At 37.9% G+C, this 27485-nt stretch overlaps 5 protein-coding genes across 5 annotated transcripts; 2 read left to right on the top strand and 3 right to left on the bottom strand.

Annotated features, from left to right (window-relative positions):
* Positions 1–1856: 1856 nt before the first annotated feature.
* FPOAC1_010626 (uncharacterized protein) lies at positions 1857–6182 on the top strand (the record flags this gene model as incomplete). Its single annotated transcript, XM_044855015.1, has 8 exons — positions 1857–2006; positions 2066–2143; positions 2203–2230; positions 2281–2759; positions 2812–2982; positions 3031–3125; positions 3171–6096; positions 6156–6182. 8 exons carry the CDS (start codon positions 1857–1859, stop codon positions 6180–6182), a joined length of 3954 nt encoding a protein of 1317 aa, XP_044702328.1.
* A 239-nt stretch (positions 6183–6421) lies between these two features.
* Positions 6422–7669, bottom strand: FPOAC1_010627 (uncharacterized protein; the record flags this gene model as incomplete). Its single annotated transcript, XM_044855016.1, has 3 exons — positions 6422–7204; positions 7252–7392; positions 7448–7669. 3 exons carry the CDS (start codon positions 7667–7669, stop codon positions 6422–6424), a joined length of 1146 nt encoding a protein of 381 aa, XP_044702329.1.
* Positions 7670–8103: 434 nt separating this feature from the next.
* FPOAC1_010628 (uncharacterized protein) lies at positions 8104–11077 on the bottom strand (the record flags this gene model as incomplete). Its single annotated transcript, XM_044855017.1, has 6 exons — positions 8104–8110; positions 8181–9194; positions 9250–9374; positions 9423–9557; positions 9612–9631; positions 9685–11077. 6 exons carry the CDS (start codon positions 11075–11077, stop codon positions 8104–8106), a joined length of 2694 nt encoding a protein of 897 aa, XP_044702330.1.
* Positions 11078–14467: 3390 nt separating this feature from the next.
* FPOAC1_010629 (uncharacterized protein) lies at positions 14468–16359 on the top strand (the record flags this gene model as incomplete). Its single annotated transcript, XM_044855018.1, has 3 exons — positions 14468–15303; positions 15357–15753; positions 15805–16359. 3 exons carry the CDS (start codon positions 14468–14470, stop codon positions 16357–16359), a joined length of 1788 nt encoding a protein of 595 aa, XP_044702331.1.
* Positions 16360–16858: 499 nt separating this feature from the next.
* FPOAC1_010630 (uncharacterized protein) lies at positions 16859–19234 on the bottom strand (the record flags this gene model as incomplete). Its single annotated transcript, XM_044855019.1, has 2 exons — positions 16859–19138; positions 19196–19234. 2 exons carry the CDS (start codon positions 19232–19234, stop codon positions 16859–16861), a joined length of 2319 nt encoding a protein of 772 aa, XP_044702332.1.
* Positions 19235–27485: the final 8251 nt, after the last annotated feature.

Here is a 27485-nt window from a genome sequence, read left to right on the forward strand (position 1 = left end):
AACAGCAGCGGTCTTGCTGTAGTTCTTAATATTGGTCTGGCCAAACACAATCTGGCTGAGGCTGATCTTGGCTTCATCCCTCCCTACTCTTTGGTGGGAAGACGGACCTGAGTCCCTTTAATCGAATTGAAGGTTTCGAATCCACTTCGAAATGTCCGTCATGCGAGCGGCGTCGGCGGGACAGAATGACTGGGCTATGCGTCACAGTTTTTTGGGGGGCAGCAAATGCAAATCGAATTGGGTTGCACATCGAAATTTTTGTATCTAGTGCCCGAGGTAGGATCTGACCAAAGAGATTCCCTTCTATGGGTTGTTGTGGGGTATCATACGGTATCGAATGCCCTGTAACTGGCATGGCCTGTGTATGAGCCGATCATGGAACCCAGTTGAGCCTCATCCCAATGAATAATAGGTACCTATATCGATTTTGCAGGTTGGTATATTAACAAAACTTACAAGAACTATAAGTCAACTTGCGAAATGGTTTTCTTGTAGTTGACAGAACTGCCCTATCCCCTGGTAGACTTGGATAACCATCATTGAGAAAGCATTAGTCTGGAGGCTCTGTACTTCTTGTCAGAGTCATGATAAGCAGCCAAAACATATATATCAGTAAACAGACCGCTAATATTCAAGAGTTGAAGACGGTATAGACCTAAAATCTTATTCTAACATACTCAGAAACTGTCAGTAGTGTCGAGACAATTTACCCAGTAGTAGTACTCGGCAGTAATGTATCATCTGGTGTAGGGTAAAAGTCGTTGTACAACAACGGTCCACATACTCTAAAACGGCTTTGATAGAAGAACCATATCACGAATTAGGAAATGGTTTCCATGCTCGAGCTGTAACAGAACAGCTAATTTAAATCTAAAAAACTGTCATCCATACCACTATGAACTGAGATCCTGACTCAATTGACTCGTTCCTACTAGCTACTGATTTATGCCAAGGCTCAGCCATGATTGTTTTCTATCTCGTTAAAATGCGAGGAATCCGACCGAGTGGAGCAACCAAGTATTACAAGGCAATCTGGTCTGACCATCAGCTCGGGCAGGATTCGATCCGAGTCCGACGTTTTACTGCGCCGTGCCATGACGGAAATTAGAAACGATGAAATCAAAAGGGCATCATTGGTTGATATTTAGAAAAAGATCAGTATATCAAGTCCATGACGGCGTGTCTTTATACACCTTGCCTACCTACCTATGTTTAGATTGAACTCGTGACGTTTGCCTATCTATTAAGCTTATTCCAGCACTGTCTTTGCACAATTATCTTATCCGCGTATCCGCTGGTCCTGATTCCTGAGAATTTTAACTCTCTAACTGCAATAAAGTCGGGGCTACACCAGTCAACCCATTTGTATGACAATCTCGGTGATAAAAACTGACCCTATCTGTCTCTTGTTTCTCCTTCTTCTCCTTCTGTCTCTCTCTCATGGCATCTTGTCCGTTCATCCAAAGGCATACCACCGATTGTATAAATTCAAGGTGCTCACTAGTGTCGTATCTCGTATCGACACCAATTTATTACCTCCCTAACCGCTAAGAGACAGCAACAAAGGGGGTCTGTCTGACAGCCTATAGCCTGTACCTTCCTTATATGGGACTCAGTCAATTGACATCTGCCTAAGTTATTCTTGGTGGTCCTACATCATTCAATCATCGACTTTTTAACATCGACACGTTCATTTTTTTCATCCCTTCGTACTTGTATTGGGTTATATCGCAAATGATCGTCTTGTCTTGAGCCATCTCTCCAATCCCCCTTGCGACAGCAAAGGGCCTCCCTAGTTATCTTGTATCTTTGATCAATAGGTACTCAACCTACGGAGCTCACGCCTCCACACCATCATGGCTACAAATAATGAGCCTATAACTGAGAAGCCTACAAATCCTTCGTCTGGTCCTCAAAATCAATCAGCACAGCATTCCAAAGAAGATGAAGTGCAGGCAACAGCAAAGACAAGACCTGAAAGGACAGCCAATTTCAAAGACTACATCGTGAGTAGCATTATTGATGTCTTGCCGTCCTATCTGTAATGTCTCTAATATATCCAAAGCGAATCTTCTCCTACGCAACAAAATGGGATTTCGTTGCATATGCTGCAGGCTTCTTTGCCAGCATTGGCGCAGGAATTGTAAGTGTCATAAAAACACACTTTCAGAGTTGCACAGATGTTGCTAACACCCATCCTAGACACTGCCACTAATGAATGTAGTTTTTGGTATGATAGTATGAAACTCGGTCACAACTTGCCAAACTGACATCAAATAGGCCAATTCGTAGGTAACTTCACCGACTACTTCCTCCCAGGGAGCACAACCTCGCAAAGTGAATTCAACAGCAGCGTTGATAAGTTGGCGTTGTACATGTTCTTTCTATTCTTGGGACGTTTTCTTCTTAATGCTGTCAACAAGTTCGTGTTTCGCATGATAGGCATCAGGTTGTCTTCTGCCATAAGACTTCACTACCTCAAGTCACTCTTCGGCCAGTCTATTCACGTTCTCGATTCAATGCCTCCAGGCTACGCCACTGGCACCATTACATCCACCGCCAATGTCCTACAGCTGGGAATATCAGAGAAGTTGGGAATCTTTGTCGAATACAATTCAACCATCGTCGCTGCGCTCATTGTGGCCTTTGTAAAGAACTGGTCCCTCACTCTTGTTACATCTTCGATCATCCTGTACCTTTTTCTCGTTCTGGGTGTATTCCTACCCATGATCCTCAAGGTCAATGCTCTTATCACAAAGGTTGCCACTCCCCTCTTGTATTTCGCACTATTTGATATTGACCCAATTTTAGTCCGAGGGCAGAGCTGGTGCGGTTGCCAGTGAAGCTCTGGCGAGTGTCAGAATGGTAGCAGCTTGTGGCGCGGAATCACGCATCTCCAAGAAATACGCTGCTTTTGTGGAGGAGACGAGACAGCATGGTAAACTTCTATCTCCTCTTATTGGAGGCCAACTTGGTTTTGTGGTAAGTCCTCATTTTGGGGGCACATCTCGCGCCTATTGACACAAACAGTTCTTCGGTTTATATGCTGGGTTCGCGCTCTGCTTTTGGTATGGTGCAAAGTCATACTCTGAAGGTAGGCTGGATAATGTTGGAGACGTCCTCGTGTAAGTCCATCTCCCTTCTGACTTAACTCATACTCACCATCTCAGCGTACTGCTCTCGGTAATGATCGTTGTGCTTTCATTGGAGCGTACATCTACACCACTTCTTGCTGTTGGAAAAGCCACTGTTGCGGCTTGCGAGTTTTTCGTCGTCATAGACGCACCACAGCCGGAAAAAGGGCACTTGAAGGAGCCTGAAGTTTCATCGACACAGGATATCGTTCTTGAAGGTGTCACGTTCGCATACCCCAGCCGACCCCACGTGAAAATCTTGGACGATCTCGACCTGCGCATCGAAGCTGGAAAGATCAACGCCATTGTTGGTCCATCTGGATCAGGTAAGAGTACGATTGTTGGGTTGATCCAGAGGTGGTATACTCTACAGGACCAGCATGTCCTGGCCAAGGTTATCGAAAAGGAGAAGAAAGGCGGAAAGAAGAACAAAAAGGAGGAGAGTGAGGAGGATGAAGATATTGCAACCCCAGTTGAAGCAGAACCTGAAGAAACAGGCCCCCCTGTCGAAGTTCGCGGACGCATCACCACGGATGACCAGCTCTTGGATGACATTGAACTCAAATGGTGGAGATCGCAAATCGGGCTTGTGCAACAGGAGCCATTCCTTTTCAACGACACGATTTATAAGAACGTTGCTTATGGTTTAATTGGAACGCCATGGGCAGATGAATCTGAGGATAAAAAGAGGGAGTTGGTGAAGGACGCTTGTCGAGAAGCCTTTGCCGATGAGTTCATTGATAGGTTGCCCGATGGACTCGATACGCGGGTAGGAGATACCGGTAGCAAGCTCTCTGGTGGCCAGAGACAGCGGCTGGCTATTGCTCGATCTATTGTACGAAAACCCAGTATCCTGATCCTGGACGAGGCTACAAGCGCTATTGACGTACGGGGTGAACGCATCGTTCAAGCAGCACTTGACAGAGTCGCCAAGAACCGAACTACTATCACTATAGCACATCGCCTTTCCACAATCAAGAAAGCAGATCGAATTATCGTGTTGAAAAAGGGTAAGGTTGTGGAATCAGGAACACATGATAGCCTAATCGCTGTTGATGGCGGTGTTTATTCTGGTCTTGTCCACGCACAGTCGCTTTCGCTTGGGGAGCCTACTGAGTCTGGTTATGAGTCCGTTGAGCCTGAGGATAAGCCAACGCTTGCCAACGTCCAGAGCGTCGCAGTTTCAGAGGTTGACATGATCGCCGATGTCGTCAAAGGAAAGAAAGGGAGCCCTTTTACGAGTTTCGGTCGTTTATTCCTCGAAAGCAAAAACATATACCCGGCCTTTGCCCTGACTCTTTTCGCCGGCGCTTGTGTCGGATCCGGGGTACCATTGCAAGCCTGGATCTTTGGAAAAATAATTGTCTCATTTAACTATATCGCAGCTGATTCGGATCTATCTGAAAGCAAATTCTGGGCTCTGATGTTCGTTGTCCTGGCAGTAGGTATCGGAGTCAGTTACTTTGTCGTAATCTTTGTGGCAACTCGCATGTCAGCAACCATCCGAGCCAAGTATCAGCAACAGTATTTTGACGCTGTTATGTTTCAGAAGACATCGTTTTTTGATAACGAAGACCATTCTCATGGAACAATGACATCAAGACTGGGAACAGACCCAAAACAGTTGGAAGAGATGATGGGACTCAACATGGCGAGTGTCTTTGTTGCACTCTTCAATGTTATAGGGGCTGTCACTATCGCCTTTGCACACACCTGGAAACTAGCAGTTGTTTCATGTTGCGTTGTCTTGCCTGTCATGATCATCTCGGCTTATTGGCGCTTCAAATACGAATTGGCGTTTGAAAAGATGAACAACGACGTCTTTGCTGAAAGCTCAAAATTTGCGTCGGAATCGATTGGAGCCTTCAGGACTGTCACTTCTCTGACACTGGAGGACTCGATTTGTCTACGATATCAGAACCTGCTTGATGAGCATGTTGTCTCTGCATACAAGAAGGCCAGGTGGGTGAGTATACTCTTTGGGTTTTCTGACAGCGCCAGCATGGCATGTCAAGCGCTCAACTTTTGGTGGGGAGGTCGTCTGCTCTCTAGATATGAGATTGGTCTTGTTGCGTTTTTCGTCTGTTTCATGGCAATCACCAATGGCAGCGAGGCAGCCGGTCAAGCTCTCGGATTCGGTCCCAACGCCGCCCTTAGTTCAGCTGCCGCTGATCGTATCCTGAAGATGAGAGAAAGTCGACCTCAAGATAAGGTGTCTACCTCGCAAGAGATCCCCGATACTGATGGCGGAATGTCAATCGAATTGGACAACATCCACTTCAAGTACCCAACTAGAAGCACGCCTGTGTTCAAAGGACTGAGCCTCAAGATTGAAAAGGGACAATTTGCAGCTCTTGTTGGAGCATCTGGATGTGGTAAAACATCCATTGTGTCACTGATGGAGAGATTCTACGACCTAGATAAGGGCCGAATCCTACTGAATGGAAAGGACGCGACCGATATTAATGTGTTTGAGTACCGGAAGTACTTTTCCCTCGTTGCTCAGGAAGCTACCCTGTTTCAGGGTACTCTCAGAGAAAACATTCTACTTGGCGTCGACCCCTCGTCAGTCACAGATGAACAGTTACACCAAGCCTGCCGTGATGCTTCAATCCACGACTTCATCGTTTCTCTGCCAGAGGGTTATAATACCGGCGTCGGAAGCCGCGGTGTTTCACTTTCAGGTGGCCAGAAGCAACGTGTAGCAATCGCTCGTGCTCTTATTCGCGACCCCAAAGTCCTTCTGCTCGACGAAGCCACAAGTTCACTCGATTCAGAAAGCGAGAAGTTAGTGCAGGCGGCATTTGAAAGAGCTAAAGAGGGACGGACAATGCTTGTGGTTGCACATCGACTGGCCACAGTACAGAATGCAGATGTCATTTTTGTATTAGGAGATGGCCAGCTGCTGGAACAAGGCAACCACGTAGAGTTGTTGAAGAAACGAGGCGTGTACTGGCATATGGTAAGTACTTGATGTTTAGTGACTGTTGTGATGTTTCAAAGTGCTGACTTTATTTACAGTGTCAAAGCCAAGCCCTGGATCGTTAGGAGTGGCATCTGATGGACGAGCTGCAAAAGGGCATGTGGCTCCAGTCAGGTATACGGGAAACGGATAAGGATTTCTTCACATTTAGAGGCTCTCTATTCTAGACTTACTCTCAAAACGTAGGGGACACGAATGACTCCAAGCTCTGACTATCTCTGTCCATAAATTCCAATCTATTCTAAATTCATGAAGTAAACCAAATAGTCTTGACGTGAAATAAAAAAGTATGGCGGGCGCCAGTTTATGCCCTTGTTTCCCACATGTCTTGGATCTCTCTAAGAATGTCTTGGGGGTTGGTCATGACGAAATCATGGCTACCTGGCAAAACACGCCAGCGCACATGCTGTTCGCCGCCAACGAGAGACAGTGCATCTCGACGATAATCATCTGGGTTGATGATCTCGTCAGACCTGGCCAGAAGGATGGCTGTAGTGCCAGGAGCGCGACAAGCCAGCTTGGCCCAAGCATCGTGCTGTTCCATGAGAGGCGCAAATCGAATACTCGACATGAACGCTGGTACAAAACCCTGGTGATGAGTAACCTGCCAACGCACATACTCCATGACGCGCTTCTCTAACGGCGTAACGGCTTTGCCAGATACTGGGTTCACTTCCGCCTCGACGACGTTAAGCGGTGGTGTCGTGACAGATTCAACGGGCGCCATAGAAGACGGCCTTGCCGACGCAGCGATGGGTTTCTGAAGACGACGGCGTGTTGCTACAGCCAAGATACGCTCAGGGACGAGGCCAGAGACGAAGAGGAAACGAGAGACACGGCCGAAGGAGGCGGCGCGGATAAGTCCTGCCGGGGCGAGAAGGACAAGATCACGGACGATGTTTGGGAAGGCATTCGCAAAGTGAATGGCAATACCACCTCCCAGAGAGTAACCAACAAGTCGGAAAGCATTCGGGCCTGTCCAGGAGAGGGGGCTGGAAGCTAGAACGAGGAGCATCTGAGAGACGTAGAGACGGGCATCGTGGGGAATATCAGCGACACCGTCAGAGAAGCCACGGCCAAATAGATCCTAGGACGTGTCAGTTTATGTATCAAACGAATAGATGAGGGACTCACAAAGAGCATCACTCGGTAGCCTCGCTTGGAGAGGGCGAGGGCGATAGGAGCAAGAGTAATGCAGGGCGTGCTGATACCATGGACAAAAAGGACCTTTTCGCCATCCTCAGGGCCAAACTCGTAGACCCGAATGCTTCCATACTATGGCAAAGTTAACAAGCCTTGATCATTCCTAGTAGGCTATGATTCTACTCACCGGAGTCTCAACATCTCGAGCACCTGGAAACTGGTCAGGTTGATATACGAGATTCTTGACCTTATCAGCATTGGTCTTGTCATAGACGCCCAATCTGAGTGGGTTGCGAATCGTCTTTGGCTGGACGGGATAGAGGAGCGCGCGAGCGACGAAAAGAAACACAACTGTCGAGAAGATAGCCGTTGTCGCCACAAGAGTTGCTGAAGTATCTTGAGCCGCCATCTTTTACAGGTAAAAGTTTAAGAATATCAATGTACTGAGAACAAAGTTGGAAGTTGGAAAACGTGGGTGAGAGGATTGGTCAACACTTGTTCAGCCACGCCTGATTGTGTGTATCGGGCTTGAGACAATAATGCAGCCACAGTGATTAAACGAAAAAGAAATGTCTTATCAACATGTGAAGGAAATAGGAGCCACTATTTTAAACTTGGAGTGTAGCCATGATCAATAGGAACGACAAGTCAACATTGAGAGGTGTAGGTTTTGTTGGAGGAATAACGTCACTACGGATCTCAAGCTCTTTCGTCTATTTAGCTCCCGATGGGGCCGAAGCTGACAGTTGGATGGAGTCTGAGTGCCAACATAGACTACCTAGGAAGATGAGGCAGAGATTGATCATAACCTAAGATATCATCAACATGCATACACTTCTATCATTAGATACTTAGAACAGCCATACTGTAATGTAGAATGTTATTCGTATATCAGCTACTATCCTAGCCCGACTGCCCACGCAACATTGCCGAGCTGTCGTATCAAGATACACAAATTTTCCACAATTGCAGGCGCCATTCTATTTGCGCCGCCAAAGTTAGCCTGGAGAATCTCGTGTATGGCCTCCATGCCTGCTTTGGGGTTCTCCATTGTCGCTTCAGATACCCCGTTGCGACTGTTTGGTCCTCGAAAAACAGGAAGTCCCTGCCCCGTGTTGATGTACCTCTGTATACTCGGGGATTCTGGTCCGTCTATATAAATCTTCTCATATTGAGAAGACACATCTTGTTTACTTCCCGCCTTCTTGATTACGCCGTATGTCCAGATGGCAAGCGCTGCATGGTGTACTCCAACAGCGTAAAAGTTTTTCAACTGTGCTGATGGGAAAAGCTTGGCGAACCGGAGAACTTGACCGGCGTGCCATATAGCTGCTCGAGAATCAACACTTTCGACCCATTGCTGGAGTACGTGAAATGCTCGATGTGCTTGTTCGTCCCCCTCCTTGCCCGCGAAGAGCTGGAGATCGTCTGTAGATATATGCAATGCCATCATAAGTTGATTGAGCAGAAGCCGCTCCTGTGCTGTGATTTCAGGCCAGTTCATGGTTGTAATCTTGAAAGTCTGGAGATCTTGTAATAGCTGGTGCCGACGTGCGTCTAGCAACGAATTGGTGTTTCCGTAAGGATCCTGGGTGTAGGATCGTATCCTGTATGATGAACACAGGTTTCTATACTCCAATATCAGAAGCCAATAGGCTTGGAGATAGATTGCTGCCGAAAGCTGCACATCCAGTCTGTGTCGGTTTTCTGCAAGAAGGTTCAGATTGCGGAATAGATCGCCAACTGAAGGGGCTCGCTTAACATGCCCATCTTCTCGTCTCAAGTATGCATGCTTCCAGTCTCTGGCTGTTTTGGCGTACCAGAGTTCCTTGGATGCGGGCAGGGGAAGTGTCAGTTCAGCATATGACATGACGGGGTTGGTCAAGGCTGTCATTGACTGCTGACTATCACGTAGGAAGAGGTGGAAGACGAAACTTTCAAGTAGTTAGTAGCTGAAAGAAGCATTAGGTCTTCAGTATGAATGCTTACCGTTTCCATTTCTCCATATCAACCCAAGTTCTCCATTTCTGTTCAAGATTGGCGCCCTCGTCGTCTGCAGTTACCGAAAGCATGGGGTATGTAGACCGTTGAAACTTTCCACGGTATCGCATCATCTATTCATATTAGTTGAAAGATCGAACACTATTGCCAATGTTTCGTACCGTGGTGGGAATGTTGATATGGCATTCGGCAATCTCCATCTTGCGTCGATTTCCACTCCAAACGCCAGTGTCTTGGCCGATAACGATAGCTTGTATCAGGCCTATGTTCAGGATCGATTCGTTGTTTTCCTCGAACTGCCATAGTCAGTCAGATAGTCGTTCAGTAAAGTTGTAAATGCAAGTACATACTCGTTTAGGCATAACAATTCCTAAAAAATAGTCATTAGCAACACAATACTAGTTTTATCGTGGGAATACATACGGATAGCTTCTTGAAGAGCATAGCCAAACTTTCGTAGTGTCGGTATAGGAGTTAGCACAGCACCAGCTGCTGCGGCTCCAGCAATCCACTCAGGCTCCTGCTCGTTGAGCTTGAAAGTGGGGAAATGGATGTATTCGGATACCTGGTTGGTATGCGAGTTGAGGAACACATGCAGCATGGTATCCAGGAGATCTGCTGAAGGAAAGGACCCTGAAATACGACTTGACATGGCTTCCGGTTGGCAAGATCCGAGAACAAGTGCCAGGACACCATCACGAGCAGCAAAGTCCAGCCTCTGGTCAACGACCCGTCTGAGACCTCCTTTAGAAGCCTCGGCTTGAAAAGACGCCACATCCTTTGTCGACACTGGAAGATTTCCTTGTTCGCCGAATGCATTATCCTTTGCCACCGGGTCCCATCGCCAAGGGGATACATCCCAGGCAGTGACGAGATTCTGTCGTATATGCGCGTGCGCCAAGTCAGTAGAGTTGTCTGATCTGGGTGTGTCCGTCTGTACTGGCATTGTGGTCATGTTGTCCATGCCGGTCCCGCCTGCGTTCCAGTGATCCAACAAACCAAAGTCCATGTCTGAAAGTTCCATGTTGGTATCGTTGCAAAAATCCAGAACGTCGAGGCCTTGGTTATCTGGCATTCTGGCTGGTTGATCGTACTGCTGCTCATACAAGACATCTCGTAGAAAGTCGCAAAAGGGGAGCTGGTCTGCGTCGGGTTGTTGGAAAGAGCTAGCTTCGGATATGTTGAGGTCGCCTGTATTAGGAGTACCTGATCTAGATTGGGGTTGAGATTGCAATTGGACGGATTGTCCATACAAAGAGGGTTGATCAACAGGAAAGGGTGTTGGAACAGGGCCACTGCTGGGGCCACCGTTATCGTACTCTTCATCATTCTGAGATCGCGCGCTGGCAGATAAATGAACCAGGTTCATGGCTGCTGCAGTACCTGCCTCTGACGAAACGCAAGTCAACCCGCGACGAGTGCATCGCTGACAAGGCTTCTCCTCTTGACACTTGACCCTCGCAGCAGCACAAGCCTTGCAAGCATGGGTGACTCGTCCAGAGTTGAGAGCAGTGGTAGTGCGTCGTCTCTTTTTGGAGTCGTCATTCTCGTGGTTTGCCTCATGACGTTTCTTCAAATCAGCACGAGCAAACGTCTTCCCACAGATCCCACAAGCAAAGCGACGGCCCAGAGTGTGGGTTTGGACATGACGCTGGAGATGTTCTGGTCTTGAGTAGCGTCTACCACAATGGCCACAAACGTAGAGTTGATGCCCCTTTTCAGGATTAGGAGCGGATGTTGTGATGCTTGAAGTGTCCGTTGAAGGGTTCGATGGGGGAGGGTTTGTTGAAGAGGATGAGGGTAAGGGATTAGACATGGCGTAACTCGTTGGAAACAATCACAAGCCTGGATAGAGACTGTGATTAATTCCAGTTATGGCATTGAGTGTGTGTGTGTGTGTATATATATATATATATATAGGTATATAAAGAAAAGGAGGTAAAAACAAACTTGTTGTAGCGAACAAAGATGCTTATGGTTGGGTAGGCAAGTGCCGAGTTACTGTTGTAGGGCTGTAAGTACCTGTTAAAGAATCAATACATGGACGGAAATTGCTGCGGATATAGTCGCGGGTAATAGATTATCATGGACTAAGCGGAAGTTATCAGGGATCTTTCAAGCTAGGAATGAATGATTGGCTCGTCAATCACTCAGTTATGTCAGTGCAAGGATTGAGTGACAAGCCAGGACGAAGAAAAATTGGAGAGAGAATCTTTAACGTTTCGATAAACGTCACATTTTCAGCTGAACTGAGCCTAGGATGCAGTCTAATGCCCTTTTTGGTCAAACTCCGGCTTCGATATCGGAGCCGATTTGTCTTGGTAGTTACAATAATCAAAGCGTCAGTTTGACTTGATATCCGTCGTCGTCGTCAGCGCGCCTATGCGCACCAGCAAGGGTTCATCGAGTATGGGGATAGAGATGGAAATTTTGCACACCAAAATCGAGCTATACACTAGTCTACTATGTATCTAGACTAGCATGTAGTATTGGTTGGTGACTGTCCATGTACCGAGACTAAGAGTGCATACGTACTCAGCTTCCAGAGCTCCATACCTGAAAAGCTCCGGTTTGAAACCATTACGTCTCGTCTCAACTGAGTACGTCGCCTTTTCCCCCTTCTCTCTGATCAATCGACGAGGCTCTCAGGCTTAGATTATCTGATCCTGTAAGGATAAGAGAACGAGTTTCGTAAGACACTCCATTGTCCGAAAAACAACCCTGCCTCATTCACCTTCAAGTGGCCGACTCAGCCGTGCCAAGACACTTATTTAATACCGCGATGCCCTCTCATGTCACTTTTCAAACCTGTGTACGTCAATGTCTGATGGCGTCAAAGACCAATAGGCTAAGTATTATTGGCGTAAAATAAATCAACCAGACAAAGACGCGAATACCTCATTTTATCAGTCCACGTAATGCATACAGTAGCGGCCTTCCCCCCTACTCCCTACATACTTTGGGTTAGAGAACAGAGACAACAGAGGATAGACTCGGCGAGTTTATCTTCTTTGGTATTAACGTTATCCATCATTAGATTCTCGCCTCTTCGGTTTGTGTAATCCCCAGCTTGCTCTCAGGTGATGAGTTCTGTTGGTGTTTCACATAGTATCATGTGCTACGTAAAACTCCCCATCACATCTTGTGAACGCGTGTACAAGATTTTGAAGGGGCTCCTATTCAGCATCAGAGTCTCCGAGGGAACTCTGCGATGAATTTGCATCCAAGTTACCCTTGGTAAGTTCAGTCTCGCGACAAGGTATTCTGACTCGAGGACAAGCAAGGGTTAATTTCAACACAAGGCAAGTTCCGAAAAATACATGCACAAGGATAAGTCTAATCAACTCAAGTTTACAAACAAGGTTATTCGTATCCGTCCAGTCTCCAATTGGTCACTTAGAGTTCCTGGGGACGGAACCCGAATCAATCACGACATACGCAGCAAGCCGCAGCTTGATACAGAATTTATCGTGGCCTCGAGAGGAATAAATGAAAGATAGAAACACAAGAACGTCATGAAATGCATTGAAATATCGTGTATGCAGAGATGTTCTGTCACCAGAACACGAAACTTGTGTTGGAATATATCATTATAAAACGACATCCCAACTCCCTCAAATGAGGAAACTCGTGAGTGAGATTGTGATATATACACCTACAATGAAGAGCTTCTTTTGCTTTCGGATTGTATCATATTTGGTCTACCTGTCTCTCTTCTTTTGCTACATTATGGCCGATCACCAAATACCTGCACCGAAGCGGTTCATTACTGGGCACAATTACGACGGGAAAGCCATTTTCGACACTCAACTCAGTGATGAAATACCCACAAATATCCTCACAAAGTACAACTTTCGCCTTGGCTATGTGACTCGAGGGTTTCCAGTTGATCTCACAGGCGATTCGGACATCAAGACATATTAAAACTATGTCGCAGATCCTCCAGGACTTGCTCTCCTTGGAGGTTCAGTCCTTCGTTTTGTCGACTTTCCGCCAGGTGGAAGCGACATGCATAGAACACTGAGTATAGACTATGGCGTCGTGCTAGAGGGTGAGATGAAACTGGTATTGGACTCAGGCGAGAGTCGGGTATTGAAGAGAGGGGACGTGGCAATTCAGCGTGGAACAATGCATCAATGGGTTAATGTGGATAAACAGAAATGGGCTCGGATGATGTTTGTTCTTCAGGAGAGTAAGCCAGTAATAGTGGCATCGAGCGGAGTTGAGTTGAAAGAAGAGTTGGGAGGTCTGGGTGATGAATTGAGACCTTCCACCTAAACAATAATTATGGGCTGGCTTGGGTCTGTTGAAGATATAGGGTAAGGGCATTGAAAAGGAGGTCTAGAACTAGTATCCTGGATCAGTATAATACTCATTAATAGATGAGATTGGATTGATCAACGACAACCTCGGAAGGTGATAAAGGGTCCAGCCCATGTTAATATCAAATAGTGTCCACCTGATAAGCAGCAGCTCTTTTAGCGTGCATGTTACCAAGTGAGGTTTAGGTAGTTTCAGACGAGGTAACGTTAGAGGCTCTGAGGGTGATGCAAGGGTGATCGCGTGGGCGAATTAGTTAGCAGCCTCCACTTTTCGGGCGGGCAGCCCCTCAAACTTCAGACGCCAGCCCAGCCCAGCCCAGTCAGGCCAAGCCCAGGGACTCTGAAGGTTCTCAAGTCCAAACTCAACGCGGAATGATTCAAACCTCCCATATCAAGATTCGCTAATATTAAATTTATGTCAACTTGACTCGCATCGTCGTCAAAACATCATTTCATTTCTATTTCTGCCTGCCTCGTCACTCAACAGGTTAGTCCAGTTCAGACTACATTCCCTCAAATCTTGGCTGTCATGCATCATGCGGATGCGAGTCTACCTACATCGAACCAACCATTTTCTAATCGCACTTACAGGACAGGGAATAAACTAAGCTGCAACGCAACATACCTACCTACCTACCATCAAACACCTCATTCGACCCTTGAATTCTTCCACTCCCACACAAGGAATCCATCATCTTATACATCATTCTTTCCCTATTGCCGTGAACGAAGCTCTACAGCTGCCGAATAACCCCATCTTGCCATTCGAGCTCTGATGAGCTACTATGGCCAGCCCTTCGGGTGCTTCAGGCCATTTGGGCCCTGAATCTGCAGGAGAGTACAGCGCTCCCTTGTCGAGTAATTCCCATAGCCCACCACGTTCGATGAATAGTGACGACAACCAAAACGAAATCGACCAGCGCGACCAAGACCAAGACCAAGATCACGACCACGACCACGACCACGACCAGGACAACGACCAAGAGACAACATGTCCGTGGCAAACATCTCGATTCAACCACCAAGAATGCTCGCGATATTTTGACTGTCCATCTCACGCCATAGAGAGGAGTCTATCAGAGAGCGGCGAGGCAGATGAAGGATCTATCCATAGTTCCCATTCACCCGAAACACCTCCTCCAGATAACGACCGAGAACACGCCGACCAACAGAACTCTCGTTTCTCAGACCAAGAGCTTGCGCAGGGAGTAAACAACGGAGATGATGCGCAAAGTACCACGATCAACGAACCTGACGACGATGGAGACGCCACATCCGCCACAACCGATCCCGAGACGAGCGCAGAGGAAGATGCAGGCACGGCAGTTGCCCAGGAGCCAGAACAGCCTTCGGGCACTCAGCAAAACACAGAGATAGACGACTCGGAGAGCACATCGTGGAACAGGCGGTCTGAACAACAAGATTCTCCAAACACTTCTTCCGAGCATACAGAACAGGTACAACAGCCCAGTCGAGGTACTAGCACTACCAATACGCAAAGAGCTCCAAGAGCATATGCGACACCGTCTCGTGAAAGAATGGATGCGCCTTTGCCGTCACTTCGACCCCTCGAAGAAGCCCTACCTCCGCTTCCCCGATCCGCTCGACAGTCCGTGTCTTCAGATTCGCAAAGGCCTAGATGGCAACCAGATAACGAAGTGACATATTGTCCGATCTGTCACGCTCAGTTCAGTTTCTTTGTGCGTAAGCATCATTGCAGGTAAGTCGAACCACGACCCAAGATTCTTCTACTTCATATACTTACCATAAAAGGAAATGTGGAAGAGTCGTTTGCAACTCCTGCTCGCCGCACAGAATCATAATTCCGCACCAGTACATCGTTCGACCTCCAGGCTCCGAAGCAGCTATGCATCAGTCCCTGCTCGTGGACGGGCTTGGAGCCGGATACTTCGACGTGAATGATATGTCGGGAGGCGAGCGAGTAAGGCTCTGCAATCCTTGTGTCCCGGACCCGAATACAGCGCCACCACAGAGCCCGGGTCCGCAAGCTACTCTTTCTCCACGAGTTCCTCACCAAAGGTCACGGAGCAATATTGGCGATGCTTACGGGACACTGCAGTCGTCTAATCGTCATGGTGCAGTTTTTGCTCCGGGGACTAGTGGTGACCCATATCGATATCTCTCTCCAAGGATGAGAAGTGTCACAATGGTATTGTCGTCTCTGCCCCTGAATTTACGCCATACTAACATCCAACTTCAGGGCTCTACTTCATCCGGTTCCTCCCCTGGCCCTTCCCATAGGAGACGTAGCGGAGCGCATCAGACACCTATCGAGCGTTTCCTCGCAAGTGCACAGGCTGCTTCTCCATCTTCATACCCAGAGCGATACAGTTCACTAGGAGAATCATCATCTAGACAACGTGCACTCCCGCCAACACCTCAGATTGCCGAGGAAGACGAGTGCCCCATTTGCCATCGCGAGTTACCGTCATCGAGTCTTCCCAACGCCGAAGCTCTACGCGAGTCTCACATCACCAAATGTATTCAGACGCACAGCGCGTATGGCACACCCCGCGGCGGGGAAGGTGGAGCACCAGTTGCCCCTCGTCGGACAGGCATGTATACGTACGTAGCCACAGAGAAGGACTGCATCGACGACGCAGAGTGCACTATTTGTCTGGAGGAGTTCACAGTCGGAGTCCCTATGGCACGTTTGGAGTGTTTGTGTCGATTCCACCGAGCGTGCATCTCATCCTGGTTTGTCAAACATCCGGGACGATGCCCTGTTCACCAGCACGACGGCTTCGGATATTGAGATCAAATCAAGAGTTGATACTTTAGATTTCATGGGTTGGCAAGAGGGATATTGCATATGGGAAATGGCGTAACGGATCTGGGGTCTGGTTAATGTCAGCGTCTTTCATGCTGTTTAGAGTTTGAGTGAGTGTCTAGCCACTTTGCCTTTCATTCGTTGTAAGTGTTGGGAGTTGGATGGAACCTTTTGCCAATCAATAAATACAGAAGCAGTTATTGATCTACGATGTCGAATGAGAATATCAGTCAGTATTCTTGGAATGGCACAAATAGAGGGAATAAACTTTGTAGCAGCTTGTTTTTGGGAGACATGTTTCTTGTTATTTTTGCAGTGTAGGGTTGCATTTATCAGGGATCCTTGTCCACGACAACTAACCTGAAGGGCTAGCACTTTTGTTTCCTGGTTACTTCATCTCAAGAACATCCACTATGTAATATGTCGACTATGAGTGACAGTAGATCTTTTTACCAAGTATCTGGATGACAATATAATGCTGTAATCATTCCTCGTCCTTACCATCGCTCAGCCTCATTACTCTTTGCGTGATTTCAGTACAACGCTGGATAAAGTCTTCGTACGAAACCTCACCTACAGCTGTGTACCGCAGTCTCAGGACGTTCGTGATAAGCTTTCGCAACCCAGCAAGTCCATCGCGTGGTATGATCTCGCGCTTATCCCCATCCCTCACATTAAATAATATGATGCGTGGCAGTTTCCCATCCTTGTATCCTAGTAAGTAGGCATATACACAAACCTGGACGATATGCTCGTTGCTCAGCTGCTGAACAAACTTGATTTCCCAGATTGTCTTGTTATTCTCCCCGTCCTTGTTGCCAAGAGAAGAAGATGTGACAATGTCTGCTCGGCCAGAGAGCTTCGTATGCTGATCATCAACGTAAAACCTGCCCCCCATTCCAACCTCAAATTCCAGGTGTCTGGTAGTATCTACCAACTCTTTCTCAAGTCGACGCCGAGCAAGCTCAAGATCTTTATGCCTCATCCAATCAAAGGCATGATGTTCCATTTGTATCTTACGTGGTTGGTAGCCAGATTGCTGGGCTTCATAATTGCAGGCGTGGCGACAAAGCCAGGAGACCAGTTTTTGGGGATGTCTCTGCATGTTCTTCTCGACTTCCCTTTGGCATACGCCCAATGACTTCATCGTTCCTGAAATTTCAAGCTCCAGAGCTGCGGCGATGACAAGACCGTTTATGTCGCTTACAGATTCGTAGAACCCCTTTTTCGTGTCTGAAGCGACCACATTCTGTATATCAATGCGTCCGCGGCCTGACGAACGTGACGAAACCCGTTTGACGCACACAAAGCGCTTGACTATTTTATCAAGAGCATCGTCCTGAAGGTATCGAGCTATTTCGGTGGCGGAGCAGGTCTTTGGAAGAAGAAGACCCAGCTGAGGAGGCCTACCGGGCGGGTCAGGTAGCTTAATGCCTGCTTCGTTAATTGTCATATCAATGACCTTTTCTGCTTTGTCACTTGTCTTATTGTCGACCTCTTCTGCTTTGTCACCTGTCTTATTGTCGACCTCTTCTAACATATTAATGATCTCTGCTGTGTCAGATATAGCATCAACAGAGACACAGGGCATCATTTTTTCTTCGTAGTTGTACAGTAAGACAAGCTGTTCTAAAGCGCGTGTCAGAGCAACAAAGACTTCATTGGGACATTTGTCGTCTGGTAGGTCGCGACCGAAATAGTCCAAATATGAAACGTCCATGCCAAGAAGTATCACCAGTTGGCGCTCACTGCCTTTAAATTGGTGAATGGTAGAGATACACATTTTCCCATGAATCACCTGATCGTGGAGAGGCGCATCATCGTCAGTAGGCACAGATATAGGGATTCCATGGTCCTTAGCCAGTGCGTTGGTCAGGTATTTGAGTGGTCCGCTTTTGCGGACAGTCGGCGCTATGATGGCACAATTCTCTGGCCCAAAACGTTTTATGTAAGGAGATAGCTCTTCGGCCAATGCGTGACTGTCCATGATATCACACCTTAGGACAATGGGTTTTGGGCCGTGTTTTGAGCTCGAGATGTACTGCTCTCCGCCTAGAAACACTCGGTTGATGAACTCGACTGTCGGCATGGGTAATCGAAAGCTTTTCCCCAGCTGAACCTCATCAAAAGGGTAAGGACTTATCGGACCTAGCAACTCTGGGGCCAGAGTTAGAAATCTCGGATCTGCATCGCGAAAACGGTATATCGATTGACGTTCGTCGCCAAGCACGACAATACGTGCGGGCTGACCTCCTTTTGCGACATTGTTGGACCGAAGAAAACACGCAACTAGCCAAAAGGTTTCTGGATTACAGTCCTGAAACTCATCCAAGACAACGATGTCAAAGGGCGCAGAGTTCCACAAGGGAAGCTTACGGCTGCGGTCAACCTTCCGAAGTAGTTTGATAAGTTCCTTATCGTTTGGCACGATTGTTCCCAATAGCTTGCCCGCCATGCCGTGAAAAGTGAAGGTATCGCTGTTGTGATATTTCTCAAGGCGACGAGAGGTTTCACTCTGGAGTCTTTTTGAGAAGAGAATGCTGCCAATTCGCTTGTCTGGGTGATTCGCCGCAATGGCTTCTATTGTAGCGGTTTTGCCAGACCCTGGCCTTGCCGATACCACAACATTATGAGAAGAACAAAGTTCTGCGATCTTTAGTTGTTGTGGGGATGGGGCGAAGGTAGACTTTCTACCTGTCGACCGAAGTAGGCGACAACTCGTTGTGAGAGGCCGAAGAGTTTTGTGTTGGAGAATCAGACTGACCTAACATTCCCGTCAGTAAAATAACTCCAATAGATTATCGAATCCATCTTTCTTTACCGGTAGTGGTCGGCTCCAGGCCGAGAGCCACAGATGCATTATATCAGTTCACAGGTGAGGAAATAGAATGACGCTTCCATGTTCGTTCACGATGGAAGAATTTGCCGAGAAGACTTTGAGTGCAGTAAAACCTCAGTCATTTACAAGTAAAGAAGGCCATGTGTTTTCTTAGATGCTCGATATATGGTGTTTGGTTTAGATGATTCATGATATCTCTCTTTGGCTCGTTAATTGTTGTTTGTCTAGGTAAGCTAGGAGCCCGCTATGTTGAGAAGAGGAATATCGTAGGGCCGTTCCTATCTCGGAGGATATCTTTCAATGTTTCAACCTCGATATCTGCAAAGGCAGCCGGAACAGAGCTTCGGGGAAGTTATCTATTGCAATGCAAACGCTTTCTCTTTTCAATTGAACGGTATATTTGTAAAGTAGAAAAAATATCGTCACGTAAAAAAGCCGGTTCATAGGAAAAACAACTTACTATGTATGTAACTCATGAGATTATCGACCCAATGAGAAAGTGGATAACTTAGTAGTGAAAACACGGCACTTCATTGGGATCCTCTGGGTTGGTTTAGTTTCCCATGTAACGCTAGTGTTCAGGTCAATTAGTGTGGCTGTGCATTCAATATGGAGATGCAGCCGATGGAGAAAAGGGAAGGCTAGAAATATGTTGAACCCGTATATGGAAATTGATCTATATATTATCCTTTTTTTTATCTGGGAAGGCTATATAGCTTAAAAATTTCCTCTCTTTTAGGTAAATACCTTAGGCTATCCTTAATAGAGTTTCTCTTAGTTAAATTAATTTAACTTTAACCCTTTTAAGATTCTTTTTAATTAAATAGACTACTAACTAGCTTATATAAAATAGCTTTAATTTAATATACCCCTTTAAATTAAAATAACTCTAGAAATTTAATTATAAATAGCCTTAATTAAAGTATTTTTTTTATTATAGATTTTAAATCTTTTACTATTACCTTATATATTAATATATTTTAAAATATATTTACCTAGGCTTTATAATTATAATTTATAGCTTTTATAATAATATATTTTTTATATTTAAAAAGATATAAAAAGCCTTTTAATTTATACTTTAATTTCTTTTTCTTTTTTTCTTTATTATTATTTTTATATTTAATATATAATATTTTTATTTTTAAAAGTATTTTTAAAGCTTAAAGTTTAATTATATTATTTTAAAGCTCTTTTTTTAACTTATATATAGTAAAGTAATTTTATTTTTTTTATTTTTTATTTAATTTAGTTTTTATAATAATATAAGTAAATTTAAGCTTAAAAATAGGATTTTAAAGCTTAAAAGTTAATTTAAAGAAGTTAAAAATATTAAACTATTATTTTAAAGGTAAATACTTAAGATATTAAGCTTATTAACCTTAAGGCTAAAGAAACTATTAAAATAAACCTTAATAATAATAATAAAAATAAAAATAAATCTAAGTATTTAAAGTACCTTAAAGATAATAACCTTATATAAATTTAAAATAAGCTTTAAATTATAATTTTAAAATATTAATTCTACTTTTATAATACTCTTTTTAATAACCTCCTTTAGCTTAAAGATAAAGCTTATATTAAAGAAAATAATACTTATCTTAAGGATAAAAAGCTTTATTTTATTTTTCTTCTTACTTTAAAATATAAGTAAAAATAGATATTAATAAAGGAGATTTATAAATATTATAAGGTAAAAGTAACTATAATTACTAAGGTAAATAAGAAGCTATAAATTTAAATTTCTTTTTATACTTTTAAAGCTTAATTTTAACTTTTATATTATAAAAAGGCTAAATATTAAATTATACTTTATCTTTATTACCTTTAGTTTACTATAGCTAATATTAATAATAAGGTTTATTAAAAGTAATTTAATAAAGATTATTATAAATAATATAAAGTTAAAGGCTTTTACTATTTTATATAAGCCTTTATAATCTATTTTTTAAGTTTTATTTTATTAATTTTAAGCTTAATAGCTTTATTTTAGCTTACTTTATAGCTTTATTTATTTTTAATTATAAGGCTAAGGCTAGAATTCCTAGGTATAAAAAGATAATATATATTTTTTAAGCTTATTTTTACTCTTTTATAGCTTATTAATATATTTTAAATTTTATAAGAATTTAATAAGTATTATACTATAGTAAAGGTTATTTTAACTAGTATTATTAATAGGGATTTTCTTTTTTTAGCTTTTAATCCCTATTTAACTTAAGTAAGAATAGTTTCTATATTTTATAATTTAAATTAAGGTTTTTAAGCTTAAGTAGGGTTTTTTAACTTTATATAGTTTTATTTTACCTCTAGTAATTAATTAAAATTAACTCTTTAAACTTTTATATTTTTTAATTTCTTTTAATTATACTTTTTAAGCTTATATCTTAAAGTTTAAGCTTATAAATTAAATTTTAAAGCTTAAATTTTAAATATATAATTTTTTAAGGATTTTTAAAAATAATTTCTTTTTTAAGTTATTTTTTTTTCTTTTTAAAATATAATTCTTAATATTAATATATTTAAATTAAAAGTAATTATCTTTTAATTATTATCTTTATAGAGCTTTTATTAACCTATTAGTAATTAATTATATACTTTCTTTATAACTTAATAAGATTTCTTATCTTTAGATTTCCTTATAAAGTTAATAATTATATATATTAATATATTTTAATTTAATCTTTAGCTTCTATATTAAATTCTTTAATAGGCTAATTATCTATTTATTATTATAAAAAAAGTATAGTTTAATATTTTAAAGCTTAATTTATAGGCTTTAAAGAAGTCTCTCTTAAAATAGACTTTCTTTTATAGCTTATAAAATAGTAAGCAGTTTAGCTTTTATTATTAATATTATTATAGTATTTTACTTATTTACTCTTTAGCTAATTAAGCTATTAAATAATATTATAGTAAAGCTTTATAAGCTTTTCTAATTAATTAAATTATCTATAAATAAGGTATTACTATAGAATATAAAATATTCTTTAAGTTTAAATTATAAACTATAAAAATAAGTTTTATATAGATAATTTAATATTTAATTTATAGTTTATATATACTTTTTACTTAGATTATTTATAAATTATATAAATCTTAATATTATAAAGGTAATATTAAGTCTATTAATTATATAAGTATAAAGGATTAATTTAATTACTTTTTTATATTAAATAATAATATAGTATATTACTTTTAAATTATTTAAGAAGAGTTTATCTTTAGTTATTAGAAATATATTAAGGGTTTTTAAAGTATAAAGTTTATATATCTTCTTTAGATATATAACTTAAGTTATCTAGATATATTTTAAGCTTTAATTTCTAATAATTTCTATTCTAAAGAATTATTATAATTTACTTTTCCTAGTTAATTTATACTTTTATTTAAATAACTATATAATCTTTATAGCTATATTATAATCTTTCTTTTTATATATAATAATTATATTATTAATATAAAAGAAAATAAAGATTTTATTTTTTTAATAATAATAAGGTTCTATAGAGAGAGATTAATAGTTTAATTCTTAAAGAGTATTTTTAAGTTTTTTTTACTATAAAAAAGATATAACCCTTAGTCTATAAAATACTTTATAAAGTAATAATACTTTATTTTAATTTTAATTATTCTAGAATCTTAATAGTAGTTTTATAAAGATATTTATAAGTAATTTTATATTTATAAATATATTTACTATATTATATTATAGTAACTTAAGGTTATATTTAGTTATTATTATTAATAATATTTAAAATAATTTATTAATAAAAGTAATAATATATATTTTATCTATTAATAATTTTTACTATTAATCTTTTCTTATAATAAGCCTTATTTTATATTTTTAAAGATATTTATATTTATTAAATTTATATATAAATATCTATATATAGTCTAGGATTTATAAGTTTTTAATATATAAATTATACTTTAAAATTTCTAATTAAGAGCTTATTTATTTATAACTCTCTAAGTAATTAATTTATATTTATTTAAATTCTTTTTTAAACTTATAACTATTTAAATTACTATAAGAGTTTAATACCTTTAGTAGATTTCTCTTATAGTACTTTTATTTATTAATTTTAAAGTTTAAATTATTTATTTATACTTTATATTTAAGCTTTAGTTTTTTATTAATAGCTTTCTTTCTTAATACCTTTAATAGTATTATTTATTTTTTTTATAATTAGTATTATTAATATTCTTATATAGAATACTTAATTAAGTATTAATAAATTATTTTCTAATACTTCTTTTTTATTATTTAAGTTATAAGTCTATAGTCTTATTTATATAAGAAAGCTTAAAGATAAGCTTTTTAGAGATAAAGAAAAAAGCTTAAATTAAGCTTAAATATACTTTTTTACTAATTAATTTTCTTTTTAAATAATATTTACTATTAAAAGATCTTTAATTAACTCTTTAAGGTTTAAATTTAATATTTTTAACTTATTAAGTCTTTAAACTAAGTTAATTATTTAATTTAATTATTAAGCTTTTAAAAGAGATTTTATTTTTATTTAAATATCTTTTAAAGTTTATTTTTTAATTATTTCCTTTATTTATTCCTTATTAATATTAAAGAGTTTTTCTTTATTAAAGATAATATCTTTTATAATATATATCTTATTAATAAATAGGTTCTATATCTAGAAAATATTTTAAGAGTTATATCTTACTAAATAGCCTATTTATACTTTTAAACTTATCCTTAAGAGAAAATATTTTTTTTCTATTATATTAAATTTATTATAATAAAAGCTTTATACCTTATTACTTTTATATAATTAATTTAAGGCTAGTTTTTTATTAATATACTTTAAATACTTAAAAAGAAACTTTTATATAGTATTTTCTAATTAAAACCTTATTTTAAAGTTTAATTTAATAAATATATTATTATTCTTACTATTTCTAGCTATAATCTTATAAGTAGATTACTATTTAATATTAATAATTTAACTTTTTTTTTTATTATTTCCTTAGAATATTTATTAAAGCTATTTTATTATTAAGTATAAAGGGTATTTTTATTTACTTTAATGCCTTTTTATACTAATTATATATAATTTAAATTACTTTTTTATAGCTTATTATTTATTTTAATTATTTAAAGTATTATTTTATATATTATATTAAGTATTTAAATAAAATTCTTTAATATAATAGTTAAATTCTTATTATAGTAATTAATAAAGTAATAATCTTAATAATAGCCTATTTCTCTATAGGTTTAAATATTAATTAAAGTATAATTATTAATTCTTATTAAATAATTATAAAAATCTAAAGAGAATCTTTCCCTTAGTTTTAAGCTTTATTTTTATAATTTATAATACTCTTATTACTTTATCTTTACCTTTTTATATATATTATATTATATAGTTATTAAGCCTTTAATTTGTATATTAAATATATAATTTACTAGGTATTTAAGACTTTAAAGTCTAAAGTAACCTAGTTATTAATACTATATAAATACTTAAGCTTAATTTAGCTTCTTTATAGTCTAAGAGTTATAATAAAGATACTTTATATAAAAAGAAGCTTAATTAGTAATTTTAAGCTTATATTTAATAATATATTAATTAAATTTCTAGCTTAATATATATAAGGCTTAGCTATTAATATAATAAATAATATTACTATTATTATATTAATCTTACTAATATTTAAGTTACTATAACTTATAAAGAGAGATTAAATTAATACTTATTTTTAAGTAATAAGAAATACTATTTAAAACTAGTATTTAAGTTATTCCTTATAAGTCTTAAACTTTAATTATTACTATATTAATTCTTAATTCTATAGTTAAAACTACTTATTAAGACTCTACTTATTATAAGGCATATTATTTATATTCACTTAAATAGTTATTATATAATATATTTATATAATATTTATTAATCCTTAAAGAAAGCCTTTAATTAAGCTTAAAACTTCTTATTAAACTTAAAATAATTATATAAAAAACTAATATTTTAAAATTTTAATAATTCTAATTAATTTTATTATTTTAATTACTATAATTAAATAAATAGCTAATTATTTATTATAAATTATTAAATAGTTTAAATATCTTTATAATATAAATAATTATCTTTAGATTTATAATCTAAAGTATATAATTATTTAATTATATTATCTTTAGAAATACCTTTTTTTATATTAATAGTTTAATCTCTTAATCTAGCTTTTAATATAAAGTATTAAATTACTTTTCTTTTTATAAGATTTAATTAATATAGTTTAATTTAATAAAATATAAAAAGACTAAGACTTAATAATTAAATTAAATTAATATAATATTAAGCTTATTATTATATATATTATTAACTTTAGTATTTTTAAGCTTTTTCTAGTTAAAGATTAATTAATATAGATCTTTAGCTTATTCTTTATTATTAGCTAGTATAATAATTAATTTTTCTTTATTATTATATTAATTACTATTTCTATAGGCTAAGGCCTTAAGGCTATTATTTATAAAATTAAAGCTTACTTAATAGAATATATTTATATAGATTATTAATAATTAATTATTATTATATAAGCAGTTAATTAAAATAACTTATATATTATATTAGCTTTAAATATTAATATTAATAATTTCCTTATTTTTATTATTATATTATAAGAAAAAAAGAATTTTTTATTATCTATTTAAAGCTTATATTCTTATATAAGATTTAAACTTATATTAAGCCTTATAGTATTATTACTCTTATTATTATTAATATTATTATATTATTATTAAATTTTTAAGCTTATAGCTTTATTTACTATAAGTTATATATTTTAATATTAATTCTTAATATAAGTAATTACTTTAAATCTATAAAAATACCTTCTTTATAAAATACTATTATAAGTCTTAAGAACTTATTTACTATATTAAATATATAGATTATAATTCTTAAGTCTAGAATTATTAAGCTCTTAAAAGGGTATTTACCTTTTAAAGCTAGAAAAGTAATTACTTCTTTTAATACTATATTTAATACTATAGATAATTATTTTAAAGTAGCTTTAAAGGTATTTTTCTCTTTTTAGAGTTTTTTAAATAAATCTTAAATTTCTTTTTTTTAATCTAAGTATTCTTTAAATAGATTTATTTACTTTTATAATAAAATAAATTTTTTTAATACTTTTCCTAGAAATATTACCTAGTAAAAAGTAATATTTACTTTAAGGTAATTTTTTTTATATAAAATATATTATTCTTAAGACTTAATTAATTAATAAGGTTATTTTAAAGGGTTTTCTTAAAATTTCTTATTATTAATTAACTTTACTTTTATTCTTATAATAATAAGGCTTAAAAGGTTAATTTAAAGCTTCTTTTAATAACTCTCTTGATAATTATCTTTTTAAGTTTTTTTTTACTATTTTATATTTCTTATTTAAATAGTATAAAAAATATTAAAAATATATATATTTCTATTTTAATCTTTAGTTAATTTTAGCTTTATTTTACTTTTAAAAGTAGCTTAAAGTATAAGTTTAATGCCTACTATAGATCCTTAAACTATATATTTAAATATTAAGCTTTAATTACTTTTTTAAGCTTTTTAATCTTAATTACTTTTTTTTATATTATAATTTAATCTTCTTAATTAATTCTAGCTTATTAAAATACCTTAAGTGCCTTAAAATAGCTATTTTAAGCTTATTTTTATTTAATTACTTTATTTATTTTATAAATAGCTTTAAGATTCTAGAAAAAGAGTAATATATTATTATACTTAATTAAGTTATTTATAACTAAAGAATAAATTTCTATATAGTATAAATATACTTTCTTAATTAATTAATTAATAATATTATAAATTCTATTAATTTCCTTATTATAGTAATTAAAATTACTTTAAAAGATAATTATTTTAGTCTTATAGGCTTTTTTATTATTATTAATAAGTTTATTAATTAATAATATATTTCCTTTACTTTAAAGGCCTTTTATATTTTTTACTTAATATACCTTAAGAATTAATTAAACTAGTTCCTTAATATAGATATTTTTAAACTAGCTTAAGTCTTTTATTATATAAATATAAAAATACCTTTTACTTAAATTCTTTAAGATATATATTTACTTAAAGAAATCTTAATTATTTAAGCTATTAAGAAGGTAATTCTTATTATTAATATTAAAGGATATTATAGTATATTTTATTTTAATTAATTAAGTATTTAATAATAATTTTAAAGTTTAAATTTAATAGTTATAATTATTTTAAAGAAATATAATTTTAAGACT

Source organism: Fusarium poae, chromosome 4, assembly GCF_019609905.1.
Source record: "Fusarium poae strain DAOMC 252244 chromosome 4, whole genome shotgun sequence".
Lineage (NCBI taxonomy): Eukaryota > Fungi > Ascomycota > Sordariomycetes > Hypocreales > Nectriaceae > Fusarium > Fusarium poae.